The 17,490-nt window shown below is 32.6% G+C and overlaps 5 protein-coding genes across 16 annotated transcripts; 4 read left to right on the top strand and 1 right to left on the bottom strand.

Moving 5' to 3' along the window:
* Positions 1-57: 57 nt before the first annotated feature.
* On the top strand, positions 58-4,906 carry LOC115240724 (probable cytochrome P450 6a14). Of its 2 annotated transcripts, XM_029816053.1 has the most exons (8): positions 58-408; positions 1,607-1,780; positions 2,373-2,742; positions 2,823-2,916; positions 3,037-3,160; positions 3,421-3,651; positions 4,015-4,266; positions 4,537-4,906. In XM_029816053.1, exons 2-8 carry the CDS (start codon positions 1,615-1,617, stop codon positions 4,695-4,697), a joined length of 1,398 nt encoding a protein of 465 aa, XP_029671913.1. In that variant the 5' UTR covers positions 58-408; positions 1,607-1,614; the 3' UTR covers positions 4,698-4,906. The 2 variants fall into 2 exon arrangements, with proteins under 2 accessions (XP_029671913.1, XP_029671912.1); XM_029816052.1 differs by having other exon boundaries at positions 245-408; positions 2,823-3,160.
* LOC115240703 (probable cytochrome P450 6a17) lies at positions 94-1,308 on the top strand. The gene is made up of 3 exons (XM_029816012.1): positions 94-104; positions 601-978; positions 1,059-1,308. The coding sequence occupies exons 1-3, from the start codon at positions 94-96 to the stop codon at positions 1,306-1,308; spliced, it is 639 nt and encodes a 212-aa protein (XP_029671872.1).
* A 144-nt stretch (positions 4,907-5,050) lies between the features above and the next one.
* LOC115240732 (sentrin-specific protease 8-like) lies at positions 5,051-7,888 on the top strand. 9 transcript variants are annotated; one of them, XR_003884811.1, is made up of 4 exons: positions 5,342-5,660; positions 5,809-6,557; positions 7,021-7,516; positions 7,623-7,888. XR_003884811.1 is itself a non-coding variant. In XM_029816070.1 (3 exons), exon 3 carries the CDS (start codon positions 5,813-5,815, stop codon positions 6,521-6,523), a length of 711 nt encoding a protein of 236 aa, XP_029671930.1. In that variant the 5' UTR covers positions 5,057-5,263; positions 5,550-5,660; positions 5,809-5,812; the 3' UTR covers positions 6,524-6,636. The 9 variants fall into 9 exon arrangements, 8 of the variants coding, with proteins under 8 accessions (XP_029671938.1, XP_029671935.1, XP_029671930.1 ...); XM_029816070.1 differs by lacking the exons at positions 7,021-7,516; positions 7,623-7,888 and adding an exon at positions 5,057-5,263 and having other exon boundaries at positions 5,550-5,660; positions 5,809-6,636; XM_029816074.1 differs by lacking the exons at positions 7,021-7,516; positions 7,623-7,888 and adding an exon at positions 5,059-5,229 and having other exon boundaries at positions 5,550-5,660; positions 5,809-6,636.
* LOC115240731 (peroxisomal (S)-2-hydroxy-acid oxidase GLO5) lies at positions 6,852-16,691 on the bottom strand. 3 transcript variants are annotated; one of them, XM_029816066.1, is made up of 9 exons: positions 16,178-16,686; positions 14,987-15,156; positions 14,574-14,725; positions 8,464-8,719; positions 7,904-8,032; positions 7,641-7,773; positions 7,413-7,529; positions 7,112-7,235; positions 6,852-7,031 (listed from the first exon to the last, which is right to left on the bottom strand). In XM_029816066.1, exons 2-9 carry the CDS (start codon positions 15,118-15,120, stop codon positions 6,964-6,966), a joined length of 1,113 nt encoding a protein of 370 aa, XP_029671926.1. In that variant the 5' UTR covers positions 15,121-15,156; positions 16,178-16,686; the 3' UTR covers positions 6,852-6,963. The 3 variants fall into 3 exon arrangements, with proteins under 3 accessions (XP_029671926.1, XP_029671928.1, XP_029671929.1); XM_029816068.1 differs by having other exon boundaries at positions 7,124-7,235; positions 16,178-16,685; XM_029816069.1 differs by lacking the exon at positions 14,987-15,156 and having other exon boundaries at positions 16,178-16,691.
* LOC115240730 (N-acetylgalactosaminyltransferase 6-like) lies at positions 10,019-14,575 on the top strand. Its single transcript, XM_029816065.1, has 2 exons — positions 10,019-10,483; positions 11,247-14,575. Exons 1-2 carry the CDS (start codon positions 10,292-10,294, stop codon positions 12,867-12,869), a joined length of 1,815 nt encoding a protein of 604 aa, XP_029671925.1. The 5' UTR covers positions 10,019-10,291; the 3' UTR covers positions 12,870-14,575.
* Positions 16,692-17,490: the final 799 nt, after the last annotated feature.

Here is a 17,490-nt window from a genome sequence, read left to right as displayed (position 1 = left end):
TAAAGATCATCATAGGCCTAATTTACACTGATATACTTTAATACGTACTAAGAACTACATTGGCTAATCATTCCTTTAAAGAATGGAACGGCTATGATTGGACAGTATAGTATTTTAGTACGTATTAAAGTATATCAGTGTAAATTAGGCCATTACAAAAAGAAACGTCTAGTCATCAATAGATCATTTATAAAAATACATTTTAAAGTAGATAATGATATTTTTATCGCATAGTATTTTTAAGAATATTCATGAATGCATATATGTATAGAATATATATGAATGCATATATCCAATAAATACGTGCTCGCGTACACATGCAGTGCTCGTGACACGCAGAAATAAATTTTGCGAACAATCGATTGTGACGGAAGATTAATTTGGACAGGCATTTCTTTTATAAAAAAGGTAATATTGACAATTGCATAAATATTTTACAAATTTAATATATACAAGAAATTTCAAATGAGTTTGCACACACATTTTTATAATATAATAGATCATTTGTTAAGTCAATTTTTAAGAAAAATATGATGCAAAGATATTTTTTATCAAAAGAGTTTTTATGTTTTAATGTTTAAATACTTTCATTGATCTAAGTTTAACAGGCGAATTCTTCCACGATGTCTACGTAAAATATAAGGAGCATCGTGCTTTTGGAATATACACGTTTTTCAAGCCAAATCTGGTAATCGCCGATCCTGATCTTATTCAGGCGGTGCTGACAAAGGAATTCAAAAATTTCCATGATCGCGGAATGTTCTGCAACGAGAAGATTGATCCACTGTCCGGTCATTTGTTTGTACTACCCGGGAAGAAGTGGCGGAATTTGCGCGTCAAGTTAACACCCACCTTCACTTCAGGAAAAATAAAACAAATGTTTGCGATTCTGAAGACATGCGGCGAAGAGTTCGTAAAAAGCCTAGAAAGCATAGCTCAAACAGGAGATTCCATTGAGATAAAAGATTGGTTTGCAAGGTAAGATTTTTTAGAAAAGAATCCTTGTATATATATAATTTTTTAAATATTGTAATAATTTATTGAAAATGTATTTGTAGGTATACAACGGATATAATTATGTCAACAGCTTTTGGAGTCAAATCCAATTGCATAAAGGAAGGCGATAATGAATTTCGATATTGGGGAAAAAAGGTCCTTAAAATGCATCCTTTTTGGATTGCCTTATCTATATTCACACCCCAAGTTCTAGATTTCTTTTCTATCCCTTTCAATGACCGAGGTGCCACCGAGTTTATTACGAAAACGTTTCAGAACAATGCAAAAGAGTTTTTATGTTTTAATGTTTAAATACTTTCATTGATCTAAGTCAATCAAGTAATGCTGTAAAATTAAAATTCTATTAAAGTAAAACCGATTTATAAACAAAAATTAAAGAACATTCTCTATATGTACTAATTGTACATTTCTCTTAATCCGCACAAGAAGGTTCTTTTCTCATGTGTTTTGTAAGAAACTTTTACAATTTAAACAAAAACTAGTATTTCCACAATATTTTACATTTTTATGATTCTAATCAAATGTTATCGAACTTTACGATTATAATCAAATATAATAAAATTGCTTATTTTTATTTGTTTCAAACAAGAACTTACGATGCTCGTGGAATTAATTGGGATTTTCATTGTCGCTTTAATCATTGTGTATACTTATTACAAGTATGTGTTGTTCAATTTCTGGCGCAAAAGAAATGTTTTTTATATCGAGCCTGTTGTGCCAACTGGTAATATCGGAGCCTTAGTAACTAAAAAAATATCAATAGGTAAGCATCTTTTCTCGGTAATTATATATTCAATTTAGCGGCCCTACTTCACATATCGATAAAATAATGCTTATTCGACGCGTTTTTCCACAAAACGAAAGAATATAGCAGAAAAAAGTGTAGCTCTGCCCCGCGAAACGAGATATTTAATAGTTAAAGTTGACGACTATTTAGATTACAAAACCTGTCATTATGTTTTAACTGTATAGTATTTTATATTTTGAGTTTAAATTTCGCTAGAGTGCATGAAATTTAAACTCAAAATATAAAATACTATACAGTTAAAACATAATGACAGGTTTTGTAATCTAAATAGTCGTCAACTTTAACTATTAATATCTCGTTTCGCGGGACAGAGCGACACTTTTTTCTGCTATATTCTTTCGTTTTGTGCAAAAACGCATCGAATGAGCATAATTTTATCGATATTTGAGATGGGGCCGCTAAACTGAATAATTAGCCTTTTCTCTTATAGTATTAATCAGACATTAATTTGTATATGTGTACGTAATCCTTTCCTCTCTTTTTCTTCTCTTCTTCATCTATTTGAGATGAGAAATAGCGGAATTGAATAAAAGAATTTTCTGAACAGGCAAATTCTTCCACGATGTCTATGTAAAATATAAGGAGCATCGTGCTTTTGGAATATACACGTTTTTCAAGCCAAATCTGGTAATCGCCGATCCTGATCTTATTCAGGCGGTGCTGACAAAGGAATTCAAAAATTTCCATGATCGCGGAATGTTCTGCAACGAGAAGATTGATCCACTGTCCGGTCATTTGTTTGTACTACCCGGGAAGAAGTGGCGGAATTTGCGCGTCAAGTTAACACCCACCTTCACTTCAGGAAAAATAAAACAAATGTTTGCGATTCTGAAGACATGCGGCGAAGAGTTCGTAAAAAGCCTAGAAAGCATAGCTCAAACAGGAGATTCCATTGAGATAAAAGATTGGTTTGCAAGGTAAGATTTTTTAGAAAAGAATCCTTGTATATATATAATTTTTTAAATATTGTAATAATTTATTGAAAATGTATTTGTAGGTATACAACGGATATAATTATGTCAACAGCTTTTGGAGTCAAATCCAATTGCATAAAGGAAGGCGATAATGAATTTCGATATTGGGGAAAAAAGGTCCTTAAAATGCATCCTTTTTGGATTGCCTTATCTATATTCACACCCCAAGTTCTAGATTTCTTTTCTATCCCTTTCAATGACCGAGGTGCCACCGAGTTTATTACGAAAACGTTTCAGAACAATGTGGAATATAGGAAAACTCATAACATTGTCAAGCATGATTTTATGAATTTGCTCATACAACTTATGGAGAAGGGCTATGTTGAACCCGATGATATGAAAGATGTCGTTGATAAATCCTGTAAATATATACTATACATTTGTTTTAAATTAATATTTCTTTTTTTATCGCGCTTATCTTGTTCTTCCAAATCAATTTTATTTTTAAAATTAATACATATTTCTGATTTTGATTAAATATAGGTGATGGTATGTATATATGATGATGTAATTGGTCGTATAGTAATAATGTAAAAATACTTTTAGTTCTTCTTTTAGAATATTTCTAAAAAAGAAATGAGATTAGAGAGAAAGACTACAAAATATTTTATTTGTATACAGCAACCATGAATAGGCTCACTTTGTTAGAAGCGGTTGCGCAAGCTTCTGTTTTTTTCATCGCTGGCTTCGAAACTTCTTCGACGACAGCAATGTTCTGTTTATACGAGTTAGCTCAACAACAAGACTTACAGAACAAACTTCGCAAGGAAATCGATGAAATATTAAAAAAGCATGATGAACTGACCTATAATGCTGTAAACGAAATGACATATCTTCATAAAGTAATAAACGGCAAGTTGATTGTTTGTATTATAAAGTCATTGGAACCAACTAATATATATATATCATTAAAAATTGAATATAGAAAGTGATATCTTTTTCTTTTTTATTTGCATCTGCGTAGTGATGCATGCGAAAAATTAACCAATCACGTATCGTATCTAGTATACAAAGAGCATAAACATATGGCATTCTTTACTAAACACGTGATTGGCCAATTTCTTCACTGATTCACGAAGTCTGTTCTTTATAGCTGAACTGGCTGCACTGGTTCAAAGTTTATCTTTTTCTCTCCACATTACAAGAAGAAAGATAAGCGTAACAATGGATTATATATTTGGGAATGTTATTTTTATACTTTTTTATATATTGCAGAGGCAATGAGAAAATATCCGCCTTTACCTATTTTGAGTCGCATCTGTACCGAGGAAATAAATCTTCCAACAACAAATATTTATGTACCAAAAGGTATGTTAATCACTATACCACTACTCGGATTACATCATGATCCGTCGATATACCCAGATCCCGATAAATTTGATCCTGAAAGATTTAACGAGGATGAGGTAGCAGCCAGACATCCTTATGCTTATTTACCATTTGGAGAAGGGCCACGAGGTTGTATCGGTGAGGATAAGTAAAATTTCGTTTAAAAAAGAAATTTTATATTTACCCTATATTAAATAATATCACGCGCTTATAGGGTAATTAGCAAATTATTAATTATGTTACTTGAATCGATAAATATATATTCTCTTTAAAAATTATATTTTTTATAAATTCTTTGTAAATCTGTAGCAAATGTGAATTATCTATCATTATATAATCAATATATCATCGCCATTATCTTATCAATGTATCAGTCTTATAGTCATTATTTATACTATTATTTTTTAGGTTCGAGATTTGCTTACATGCAAACCAAAGTTGGACTCGTAAGTCTTCTATCGAAATTCAAGTTCAAACTTGATACTCGAACTACAGTCCCGCTAATTTCCGAAAATGGCTTTGTACATACGGTCAAAGACGGTATATATCTTACTATCGAGCCGCGATAAAAAAATCATAAGCATTTTTAAATATTTCAGTTTATTTGTTTAAATAATATATATTGTGTATATATCACAATTGCAATTTTGCTTTTTAATAACATATGTTTATTTACATGTTTGTATATATACCTAAATATTTATGTATTTAGATAAATGCAATGTTAAAATTAACAACAATAATATGTTAACCAAATAAAGACATGGGTGTATATAAAGAATAATGGTGTATATAAAATTTATTTACATCTTATATTCTTATATTTGCAGCAGGAACATATATATATATATGAACTGGCTGCACTGGTTCAAAGTTTATCTTTTTCTCTCCACATTACAAGAAGAAAGATAAGCTCAGGGTACCGATCATGTAACTTTTTCCCTAGGGCGGAAACGTAAAAGTGAAAAATATTAGCATTGAAATCAATGGCAAAATTTTTCACTTTTCCGCCCTAGGGGAAAAGAGTACATGATCGATACCCTGACCCTGAACTTGAGCAGCCAGTTCAGCTATAAAGAACAGACCTCTTATCGCATAAAGGTAGATGCTTTTGGAACGTAATTGAGAAATTAAGGTACTTATATCTATCTAGATATATATATCATGACCTAAAGGTTAAATGTAAGCTGTGTATAAATAAATAAGATAAATAAAAAAAATAACAAATTATATATGTTAAAAATTAATCAATATAAATATAATTATAAATGTTTAGTCAATATAGTCATAATATGTGCATAAATATCAGGACACAAGTGTGTATGTCTTAAATATAAATCCATGTAATAAATAATAAGACGTTGAGTGTGTGTAGGTTTTTGAAATGCTATTATAATATTTGATAATATACATTACTGCAGAAGAAAAAAATTAATAAAATAAAAGATCAGAAAAAAGGACGGCAGAAGGAGAAAGAGTGATATAGAAGAGTATCCTAAAAGAGACAAATAACAATAATAAATTAGAAATAGGTGACACTTATGATTTTTTTTGTTCCTCTGTAATTCCATTCATTTTGATGTATGTTTAATTTGAATGAAGTATTGCTAACTTATTTTCTATAATTATATCTCATTAAATGAAAATTTATTTTAGATTTTGAATAATTTCTGATTTCAGTATTATGCATTTGCCTGAATTTTCAAAGCATTTAAGCACTGAAGTTATGGTGAATCTAGAGGAAGATAATGATATTGTGTTGAGTTACCACAATTATGTGGTGAGATCATCGGATGCCGCATTATTGGAGAAAAATGACACATGGCTCAACGACATTGTGATAGGATTTTATTTTGAATATTTGGATCAACAATATAAAAAGGATAATAAGAGACTGTTATTATTTATTGATCCTGGAGTGACTCAGTTATTAAAGATGCAAGCCCCTTTGCAGTATAATATATTTCTTGATCCTATTGAAGCGACAAGTTATGACTTCATATTCTTTCCTTTGAATGACTGCGATGGAAATGAGCCAGGTGGCTCACATTGGAGTTTGTTGATATACTCTCGTAAAGATGAGATGTGTTATCATTACGATTCATCAAATAATATTAACAGATCTATCGCAGAAAAATTTGCTAGGAATGTAATCAAATATTTTCTTAATAAGCAAGAAAGAAGATACATTGAAATGGATTGTCCACAACAAAATAATTGCTTTGATTGTGGTTTATTTGTCTTATGTTTAGCAGATTTAATATCCAAATATATTCTGAAGGGTTTAAAAATAAGCAATTGTGATTATAGTGTAATTACAGAAATGGTCTCAAAAAAGCGTATGGAATTATTAGGATTGATTCAGGATTTAAGAAATATACATGATAATGAATAACATAATTGCTATAAATATTTAAAATATAATTAAGGTGATTATATTTCACTTCTATATAATAAACCTGTTACACTGTTAATCTTATTTATATAATAAATCCTACACAATCTTAATATTTTAATCTTTTTCCATTATCATACTTGACATTTATATATGTGTGCTGTAATTTGACACATTGCCAAATGTTAAAAATGTTATTTATCTATTATATAATATAAAAACAATGTAATTTATTCTTTTATTATGTGTTAGATATATAGTTTATATAGAAAATATAATAGAAACAACTCTATTTTATGGAAGCATATTTATAATATAACAGCACAATATAAAATATAAATATTTTACACATACGAAAATGTTAAGAAATTAAATATTGTATATAAAAGTATTATAGTATTGTATTTTTTAATATTGTGCGTTACAAGCAAAACTTATTTTTATAAACAGCTATAGTATGATGCATGAATCACCATATCACGTGTTATGTCTTTTAGAGATGCGCAGCCTGGAAAAAAACGTTGGGAAAAAAATTTTACTAAATTTAAAAAGAAACAGGGCCACAAATTGAGAGATGATAAAAATTACACTTTGACTTGCCAGTTAATGCGAATGCTAAGTCGATTTCTCTTTTCATAAGTTCAAGAATCGCGCTAGCACCTTTTTCGCCATTGTACGTCAAACCCCATAACATCGGTCGGCCGAAGAATACCTGAGAAGAAAGGATGCAATCAATTGATAATTGTAAAAGATACAAACAAAAAACTTTTGCAGTGATAAAAAAAAATCACATTTGAACGCAGCACGATACTGATTCATAAATAGAACGAAACTGTTCAGATACTTTCGCGCAAATCATTGTATTTGCTATTCCGTAAATTTGTCATACCATTTTTGCGCCCAATGCCAAGGCTTTTAATACGTCGATACCTTGAGTCACTCCGCCGTCCATGTAGACCTCGACTTGATCTCCCACGGCTTTACTTATTTCAGGTAAAGCTTCGATCTGCGAATGTGATTATTTTATTAACTCGCTTCGTGTACTATATTTTTCTTATTTGATTAACAATCTCTTTATAAATTCCTACAATTTTTTCAGCAAGAATTATGAACCGACCGTTGCTGGAACGCTGTCTATTTGACGTGCACCATGATTCGAAACAATAATGCCATCGACTCCATTTTCCACAGCCAAACGTGCATCTTCTGCCGTTAGAATTCCTTTAAGAATTATCGGTAGTGTTGTAGTTCTACAACAAATCGACTAGAATACTATTTATATTTGACCTGCTCAACGCAATTAAATATGAAAATGTAAAGAGATCTAATATGCCAAATATGTCAAGATAAAAAAATTTTCACCAGTAGTCGCATGGATACCTTTTAAGCCATTTCACATCATCCCAGGATAGAGACGCGTCGAATAATGCGGTAACGTATTCATTAAGGCTAGAGCCGGTTTTTGCGGTATTTATTCGTTGTGATAATTCATCTTCGAAATTTGCAAATCTAAAAAAATAATTTGTACACATAAATATTGTATATTTTTTTGTATGTTTATAATAAATTTTATTTAAATCTAAACTAATAGATAATAGAGATTACAATTTCTATTTTAAATATGTGAAGTGTTAAATTGATCTTCTTTGGTCTTTTTATAAATATAAATAAATTAAAAATACAATTTAGCTTTCTTTTAACAAAGTTTTATTGTTAGTATTATTGTTAGTGAGTAAAAAAGATGTAAAAAATAATTTGTTTTTAGAATTCTATGAATATAAAATTTACATCATACATTCATTGCTTTATTTGTACTCTTTAGAGAATTAATAGTAAAATTTATTATATAACTTTTATTACTTATGTATACTTATGTATTTTTGCATTTTTTAGATATTTATACATTTAATTCTCTTTATCTGTAACATCTGAATTAGTACCTCAAGTGACTCGGTAATGCAAATTTATTTTTTATATCGGCACGTCTATCACCGAAGAACGGCGCATCGATGGTGAGAACCAGTGCTTTGAAACCAGCACGTTCGGCACGTCTTATCAAATTCAAGGTAACATTTCTGTCGATATAAATGTAGAGCTGGAACCATTTTATACCATCCGGAGCAGCTTTCGCCACTTCTTCTATGCTACTCGTCGATATCGTCGAAAGAATGAAAATCGTTCCTGCTGTCTGAGCAGCTGCAAATCGATAAAAAAGAGTAATTTAAATATTGGCGTGAGAATAACTTGAATAATCTAACAGATAAAAACTAGATTTATTTATTTTATTTTATTTGTTTGGTATATATGTTGTAGAGAAAAATAACTTTAATTAATTACATAAATTTAGTTTTATTTATTAATAATTTGATTTACTCTCTTTTTTGATAATTTTCGTAACGCTATATCGCATGTCAGTTGTATTTGTACTATTTATGAACTAATTTTAGTATCCCACCGATTTCACCTGTATGATTACATCACGCGAGCAATATGCAACATGCGACCTGTTATTACATGCATTATTCGTAACACCTGTTGGGTGACCTCTTTCTAAAGAATAGCAGCAATTGTATTTTTTTCGCGTATCTATCATTTTTATTGTAAAATCATTGTATTCATACAGACATTCTGTACAGAAAGATCAGAAGTTTAAAAATTCTACATAATTATCAATCAATGTTTATCACTCTTTGTTAAATATTAAAGAATATATATACTGAATTATACTAGAAAATATCTTGGATTAAATGTTCATGAAAAAAGAATGATATTTGCGAATTTTGTTTGCAAAGCAATGATCATTTAATTTCTTTTTTTGATAAGAAATATTTTTTCGTTTAACAAATGTGCCTTAGATATGTGGATAAATTATATATAATAATTTCCTTAAAATTTTTGTTATATTTAGCAGATACTTATATTATCTCGATTGATGCCGATCGACGAAAACCGTTAGGATCGCACGAATGCGCAAAAACGCGCCAAAGGAGAACACGCGCGTGTAGAACCGATGGAGAGAACGAGTTTTTTCCTAGAGCGCATGCGAAATGAGAAATCCTCGGCCGATCTCTAATTAGTATTGTTAGACCAGACAGGTTTTTTTTTATCTATAGGATATAGGTAAAGCATTTATTTCAATTATAAAGGTATCCCATATGAGCCCTGTGCTTGATTGTTTTTGGGAATTAAAAGTTTTTCAACAAACAGTGTAAAATAAAATGACATAAGAAATGTACAAATAAATACAATTACATTTGGTGAAATGTTAAATAATTTCTATAAAATTGACATAAAGAGTAAATTAAAGGAGCCAAAGATAGTAAAAAGTAAGTACTTGATATTCCTTATTGATAAACTTTTAAATAATTTAAAAACAGCCAAGTATAAAGCCCTTTTTTATTATCAGCATCCCACGCGCATGCGTGAAAAAAACCCGCCTGGCCCAACGCACTGTTTCCGATCTCCGTCTCCGATCCGCTGCAGTTTCAGTCATCGCGTGACAGTTGCGCGTGTCGTTTAACTCGTAGTTTGTACGGCTTGTGCGTATCGCGCTAATTCTCTTATCAGGATATATCACATCCGCCGAAACGCCAGAACCGAGAAGGAGTCAACGAAGAATTAGTCGCTGAAATTTTTCGCTCGCCGACCGCAGCGGACAAATGACGTTGTCACGTCGTGGCGAGATCATCCGCCACGTATGCGAGGAGAGGTGAGAAGTCGAGGTTAAGTCCTCGGGAGGCCGGCTCGCGACATGATTCTCTCGCGAAGATGAGACGAAACGTGATCAGCTTAATCAAATTCCTTCTCCTGGCGGTGCTCACGGTGTTCCTGACCATCGTGGTGTTTCGTTACATGCGATCGCCGCCTAACCGTCAGATCTCGACGTCGCTTGACGTACTGGCAGCGGCAGTTGCCATCGGTCCGGGAAACGATCGAGGGAATGACGAACGTCTGAATCAGGTACGGACAGGTGGAATCAAAGTCGTTCGTCAATTTTTCACATTCACCTAGAGACGCTGCGATTGAATATATTTTACGTCATTTCATCTCGCGCGAGTAGATGTAAAACTGATATTTTGTCGTTTAATTTTTTTTTACAAAAAAAGTTATGGCAGAACAGATTTTACGTTAATCGTCGAGTGAAGAATTGAAACTGGTATATAACTTAAATTAGTTTCAATTTATCAGATATGGAGAAAGAAAATAGCTTATCGATAGTTTGTCATTTATCGTGTTTTACATCGACGTTGATAAATGTATATCATTTCACATTAGAAACACATCGATATTATATGCCGATTATAAAATGATTATATAGGATCCTATGTACGTCTCAGAAATCCACTTTCTACAGCAGTTAGCAAACGAGTTTTAGTTGCAATTCTGGTCTCTCTTGCATTCCTAGTGGCCAGGAATGTACCAAGGCTACCAGGCGCCCTAGTCGATTGTTAGCTTTTTCATAGTGATAAAAATTTCATTTTCTGATATCTAACATACTTGTGTCATAAACCACATTGTGTCATTTTTTTAGCCATTGCAATGTTTATAAATATGAAGAAAAAACTGAGAATTATCTTTTGAATTTTTTATCTATATATAAACGCATATTTATATTGTATAAATAGAGAAAATTAGTCTGTGTTACAAAATAACAGCAATATTACTTTATTTGTAATTATTGATTTTACAGGAATTTTACTTTATTTGTAATTACGTTTTACAGGATGACAAAATCGATTGGCATGACTACGAGAAAATTAAGGAGGAGGAGAAGCGAACTGGAATGGGAGAACACGGAAGACCAGCCTTTCTTTCGCCATCCCTTGATACACGGAAGGAAAAGTTGTATCAAGTAAATGGATTCAATGCTGCTCTCAGTGATGAGATCTCAATGAATCGTTCAGTGCCTGATATCCGCCATCCAGATTGTAAGAAGAAGAAATATTTGAAAAACCTAGATCCAGTCTCTGTAATAGTATCTTTTCACAACGAGCACTTCAGCACATTAATGCGAACTTGTTGGAGCGTGATTAATCGCTCGCCACCCTCTCTTCTGGAGGAAATTATATTGGTTGATGATGCCAGCACAAAAGCGGAGTTGAAGAAGAAATTAGACGACTATATCGCGCAGCATTTACCAAAAGTGTCGATCGTACGATTAGCAAAACGTTCGGGATTAATTAGAGGCCGATTGGCGGGCGCGAAAGCTGCTAGAGCAAAGGTTCTCGTATTTCTGGACTCGCACAGCGAAGCTAACGTCAATTGGCTGCCTCCATTGTTAGAGCCCATCGCACAGAATTACAAAACCTGTGTTTGTCCGTTCATCGATGTGATAGCTTACGAGACTTTCGAATACAGGGCGCAAGACGAAGGTGCCCGGGGGGCATTCGATTGGGAGTTGTATTACAAACGACTTCCGCTGCTTCCGGAGGACTTGAAGAGACCCGCAGAACCATTTAAAAGCCCTATAATGGCGGGCGGTCTGTTCGCCATCAGTGCCAAGTTCTTCTGGGAGTTGGGCGGTTACGATCCGGGCTTGGATATATGGGGTGGCGAGCAGTACGAACTATCCTTCAAGATCTGGCAGTGCGGCGGACAAATGTATGACGCGCCGTGCTCCAGGGTCGGCCACATTTATCGCAAGTTTCCACCATTCCCTAATCCCGGTCGTGGCGATTTTCTAGGAAAGAATTACAAGAGGGTCGCCGAGGTGTGGATGGACGAATATGCGGAGTACATCTACAAGAGGCGGCCGCATTTACGGGCGCTGGATCCCGGAGATTTATCGGAGCAGAAGGCTCTGCGCGCGAGATTACACTGTAAACCGTTCAACTGGTTCATCGAGAACATAGCCTTCGATCTCGTGGAGGTTTACCCGCCTATCGAGCCGGACGACTTCGCCTACGGTGAAATTAGAAACATGGGCGCAACCGAGTTATGTTTAGATTCGAAAAAACGGAAGAGAGACGAGCTTGTCGTGGTGGATACTTGTGTGAAGGACGATCCGAAAATGTCGGGTGAGCAAGAATTCCGACTGACATGGCACAAGGATATCAGACCGAAGGATCGCACAGATTGCTTGGATGTGTCCCGGGGCGAGGAGAAAGCGCCTGTGACCTTGTATCCTTGCCACGGGAAACAGGGTAATCAATTGTGGCGCTACGACATCGAAAAGCAGTGGTTGCAGCACGGTTATTCGTCCAGGTGCCTGGACACAGATCCGGGCAGCAAGAGAGTATTCGTGACCGCGTGCGATAAATCGTCGCCCACTCAAAAGTGGCGGTTAGAACAGGTTAACATGAAGGCTATTAATAATTGGGAGAATATAGGACCCAAGCTCAAATGAATTCTCTTTTCCTTTGTACTGCCATTTTCTTAGACAGGTAGGCCGGATTCCTATTCGTACAGAAAGGAACGATCCCTTTACTATTCCTGGTTACTAGTCATCACAAATTTCGATTTGAACAACATATTCCGTTTGTATTGGTGATCAACAACGGACAAAAATCATCGCGCGATCAGAATAATTTTGCACGTAGCGTAAAGCGAGACTTTCGTTCCTTTAGATATATAGACTGGATAGCAAGCGTTTTCATATCGGTGGATGTGTCTATACATATCGCATAAGCGCTCTATCGTGCCTTACATTACATAGCCATATGCAGAAATACAATACGCATCATAATAATCTTAACATTTAAGTTTTGACTTAAAAAAAATTCGCTCAAATTAAAAAATATTACGGTAGACATTATATCTTCTTTCAAAAAAATATTGCTTATTATAAGCAGAACTGATATATTTCGTTTATATTATAGCGTAAGTTATTTAAGCAAAGCTAACAAAGTTTTAGATATAATCTATTGAGAGAAGCTGGAAATTTATATAGAACGAGTTACATAAATTATCACATTATTTTCTCGGAAATTATGAAAGATAACAAAAAAATTTTTTTGTTATATTTATTAAAGTTATCTAAAACTTTCATTTGTATGATATATAGAATACAACCGAGATCTTTAAGGGGAACGGAAAAGGTAAGTCTTCCTTTTCTTTAAATGTTTTAAATTCTCTTCTCGTTAATAAGGAGGGAAGGAAGGGAGGCGGGAGGGAAGCAGTAGCAGCCTATATCATACAAAAGATTCCATTAATTGTAAATAAAACTTTAAAGAGAGAAATTCTTTTTGCTATCTGTAAGTTTTCGAAAAATAGCTTGTAATAATATTTCATGCAACTCACCAGATAATAATCATATAATTCTTTCCATCATACTCTACATATATATATTACATATATTATAGTCTATATGAACAAGTATTATGAATTATTTTTTTATCTAAGTAGTTTATTTCAGCCAGAAAGTATATACGATTGCTTCCCCATTTTTAATGCATTACGAGTAAATTATAGAATAACTTGAAATACGGGATATTTTTTTTTACAATAAAAGAGAGAGATATTGTAATACAACAAACATACATGCATATATATAAAATGTTACTTTTAGTATTTCTTAAAATATATGTTTTAAGTTCCACTTTTTTCTTTTAAATATATCTTCAATTGAGTAGAGAAACTGAATACAATAAAACATAGAAAAGCATGATTATTTATTATTGAATGTTATTCTGCAATATATTCAAAACTGATCAAAATCGAAAATGGGGCATGTATTTGACATTGTAATAGGAATAAATAAGAGCATTTAAAATATATTCAGTTTCTTTACATCATATATATATTTATGTTTGAGCATGAATCTTTGATAAATGTGAAATGATAAATGGATGTTATATAGAAGAGATATCGTTAACTGTCTGTGATCATTGGTATATTTGGGCTAATCTTTCATTATTACGACTATTTTTATAGCATATTTATATATGATTTTAATAAAAAAAGGTTTGTATTAAATCCTTATATATTTTACAACGAATGTAAGTACCAATCTGATGATAAGGAAACAATAAAATTTTAACTCTAATCGATCAACACTTAATATCACGCTCATATTAATATTCAACAAATATTTCGCAAAATGCCTACTTACCCCTCGCATTAGCACATTCTCCATCGGGATGCGCCATACGTTGCATCGCGGTAGGTGCGACTCCCAAGGGCATTGAAACTTTGTGTCCCAATACTGTTGTGCTTATATCCCTTTTAGATACGTCTCGTAAAAATCTAGGACGTATCCTGTAACTGCGAGAAAGTTGGGAGTGATTAAAAATTGAATAATTGTTGCCTTGAATTTAATCGTTATAAGTTGCATGTTATAAATATATATTATTATATATTCTTTTTACATAAAGTGTTATTTGATAAATTGTGCAGTGTATAAATATCTAGATAGATTGTGTATATGTGTACAACTTTGTAAATATTTTCCATCAAAAGTATCTGCAATTATTTCTCTTTTATTTCTCTCTCGAAAAAGTTTTTGTTGTATTTTTAGATTTATACTTTTTGAAAGCCTCCCTATTCCATTTTAAGCTATATTCCTCCCCGGCACCGCCCTTGTAATAATCTCTCACGGAAGGAGGCAAATGTTTCAGAGCATATTTCTCGTAGTCCTCGACACATATATATGCTGCCATTTTATTGAGATAAAATGATATTAATATCGTTGCAATCTGTAACAAAAGTATTATTATGATATTTTGTCTTGGAAAAAAATAAAACGTTTATAAGATTTTATAATTTGTATCAGTATGATAACTTTAAAAATATTTTACATACAGATAAGATTGTCGGTATTTATCGAGAAAGAGAGAAAGAGATTTATATATAGTACACAAGATAACGCGTAATTGTTGCAAATATGCGATAATGTTACATGGCGCATGTGCATTATAAAAGAGAAATCCCAATAAATAAATGTGCGTTAATTATAATTAATCTGAAGATTATGGAAAATATCTTATGTATGAAAAATCACATCAATTTCAATGATTGAGCAAATTCAATCTCTTTTTACTTTTGCTATGTTAATAGTCGGCGCGTATTTTACTTCTGAAAATTTATACATAAAAAATACGGTTTAGCGAATGATCTATTACTTCATACATACATACATACATACAGCACAGAATCATTTAATTACATTATGACTCTTATGAGTCGCAGTTCAATATTACAAAGATGTTACAGGGACATATCGTAATATATTTTGACGTTATTGCAACATTGCAATAACGTTTCAGAAATGTTGTAAAAATATAATAGGCTTACGTATATTAATATATTTCTGAGATACAGTATAGAGATACTTCTAATATGGTAAGTTTAAAATATGCGTTCTCATCTTGTAATCTTTTTATTGACATGATTATTTTAGAAATCTCGCGCAAAAGAAATTATATTTATTGTTATAGTTATATATATTTAAAGTTATATTTATTAATACATAGATTGATATTTTATAATATGATAGTAGGAAATAGTGTCGTGTTGTAGCATAGCATGGTCGAGATATTAATATAGTATCATTTTTCATTGATTACAGTTCTAGTTTTACTGATAATGCAATATACAGCGATATTATTATAGTTTCGATGGAGATACGTATCGAAAGTATTCGAAAATAAGGAACTTTTTTATCGTATCAATCGTATTAGAAAATTCACGAGGATTATAAAAACCGAAGAAACTTACTGTGCGAATGATTCGCTCTTCTCATCTGCTCACCACAATCGTTAACAAACGACTGACTGTTCTTGGGTAAACTTTTGCTATAGATAACGCACACAGTGACAGGTGACAGTTCGGTCGTATGACCTATTGCCTTTACATAATATCAGTTATTTCTCTATCTGCGCCTTCCGAGTAATAAATACATTGATTATCTACCTTCTTTGCAAAAGATAAATTGACGTTTAAGAAATTTTTAATTACGTAGTGGTAATATTTTGACAAATAATTTGGATAAATCGTACATTTTTTATGTCATCGTTCTCAATAGATTATTATATCGAATATAATTAACATAATTCAAATTGAACTGTCAAATATGAACTATCTGTTATTATATGTTTTGTTTACGTGTGTGCTTCAGTATAAACATTTATTGTGTTTGATTATTTCCAATTACAATTTATCATTGAAACTTTTATAATATGAAATAGACTCTTGCAGTCTTATGTTGATACTATATTAATACTTGAACGAAATACTATATTATTTTTTAATACTTATGTATTAAAATAATAATATATTTATGAAATGAGAAAATTTGTAAAGAAAAGAGGAGGAAGGAGCCATCGCATATCTGTTTAAATTTTACTTTATTCATTCTGTTAGAAATAATACACAAAAGATTTCGCAGGCGGCAGAGGTCTCCTTACTGCATAACACGCAGGACACACGTGCGGGTATCGCCCGTTCATAAATGAAAGCTCCCCGCGAAAATCGGCAAACCGTCGCCCGCAACCCCTCGTGTGTATGTGTATGTATTTACGTGTGTGTGTTTATATATATGTCGTGTGTATTTGTGTGCATTTTTCTTTTTATTTGAAATCACACCCAGCGACCACGCGCGCACGCCAGCACGTTGCATCTAATTAAGAATATACACAATCTTAATAATTATACTTATATTTATATGTATGTATATATGTATATATATAATATGTATATCGAAAGAGAGAGAGTCTGCGAGGGACCATAAATAATCGCACGGGTCGGCGGCGTGAGAAGGGTCGCAGGATCGGTTGGCGAGTTGTTTACGAGCTCGATAAGACGAATTTAAATGAAAAATGCCTGCATAAATGCGCCATTTTTTTTTTAACGGATATGTAGCGCGTAGGGTGACCTGAGCGCTTTTATTCTTATATATATATACTTGGGGCTTCCGGTCTCGCATGTTTCAACGAGATAAATCTATCTCTCGTTTTATTCTCGCCTATCGAACAACACCAACTAGAAGGCATCCTCGGTAAGACGTCTAAAGGACCGATAATTCCTGCGAT

This window comes from Formica exsecta, unplaced genomic scaffold (assembly GCF_003651465.1).
Source record: "Formica exsecta isolate Colony F162 unplaced genomic scaffold, ASM365146v1 scaffold444, whole genome shotgun sequence".
Classification (NCBI taxonomy): Eukaryota; Metazoa; Arthropoda; class Insecta; order Hymenoptera; family Formicidae; genus Formica; species Formica exsecta.
The sequence above is the reverse complement of the archived record's forward strand: the minus strand, read 5'-3'. Positions and strand labels throughout refer to the sequence as shown.

Excerpts from the sequence above, each read along its gene's own strand:
- LOC115240703 (XM_029816012.1), top strand. Across the intron at positions 979-1,058 it reads ATAAAAGATTGGTTTGCAAG|GTATACAACGGATATAATTA; the intron begins GTAAGATTTTTT and ends ATGTATTTGTAG.
- LOC115240724 (XM_029816052.1), top strand. The coding sequence starts at position 1,615 with ATGCTCGTGGAATTAATTGGGATTTTCATTGTCGCTTTAATCATTGTG. Across the intron at positions 1,781-2,372 it reads AACTAAAAAAATATCAATAG|GCAAATTCTTCCACGATGTC; the intron begins GTAAGCATCTTT and ends TTTTCTGAACAG. Across the intron at positions 2,743-2,822 it reads ATAAAAGATTGGTTTGCAAG|GTATACAACGGATATAATTA; the intron begins GTAAGATTTTTT and ends ATGTATTTGTAG.
- LOC115240732 (XM_029816078.1), top strand. The coding sequence starts at position 5,813 with ATGCATTTGCCTGAATTTTCAAAGCATTTAAGCACTGAAGTTATGGTG.
- LOC115240730 (XM_029816065.1), top strand. The coding sequence starts at position 10,292 with ATGAGACGAAACGTGATCAGCTTAATCAAATTCCTTCTCCTGGCGGTG. Across the intron at positions 10,484-11,246 it reads ATGACGAACGTCTGAATCAG|GATGACAAAATCGATTGGCA; the intron begins GTACGGACAGGT and ends TACGTTTTACAG.
- LOC115240731 (XM_029816066.1), bottom strand. The coding sequence starts at position 15,120 with ATGGCAGCATATATATGTGTCGAGGACTACGAGAAATATGCTCTGAAA. Across the intron at positions 8,033-8,463 it reads GCATTACCGAGTCACTTGAG|ATTTGCAAATTTCGAAGATG; the intron begins GTACTAATTCAG and ends TTATTTTTTTAG. Across the intron at positions 7,032-7,111 it reads ATTAACTGGCAAGTCAAAGT|GCTGCGCATCTCTAAAAGAC; the intron begins GTAATTTTTATC and ends GTTTTTTTCCAG.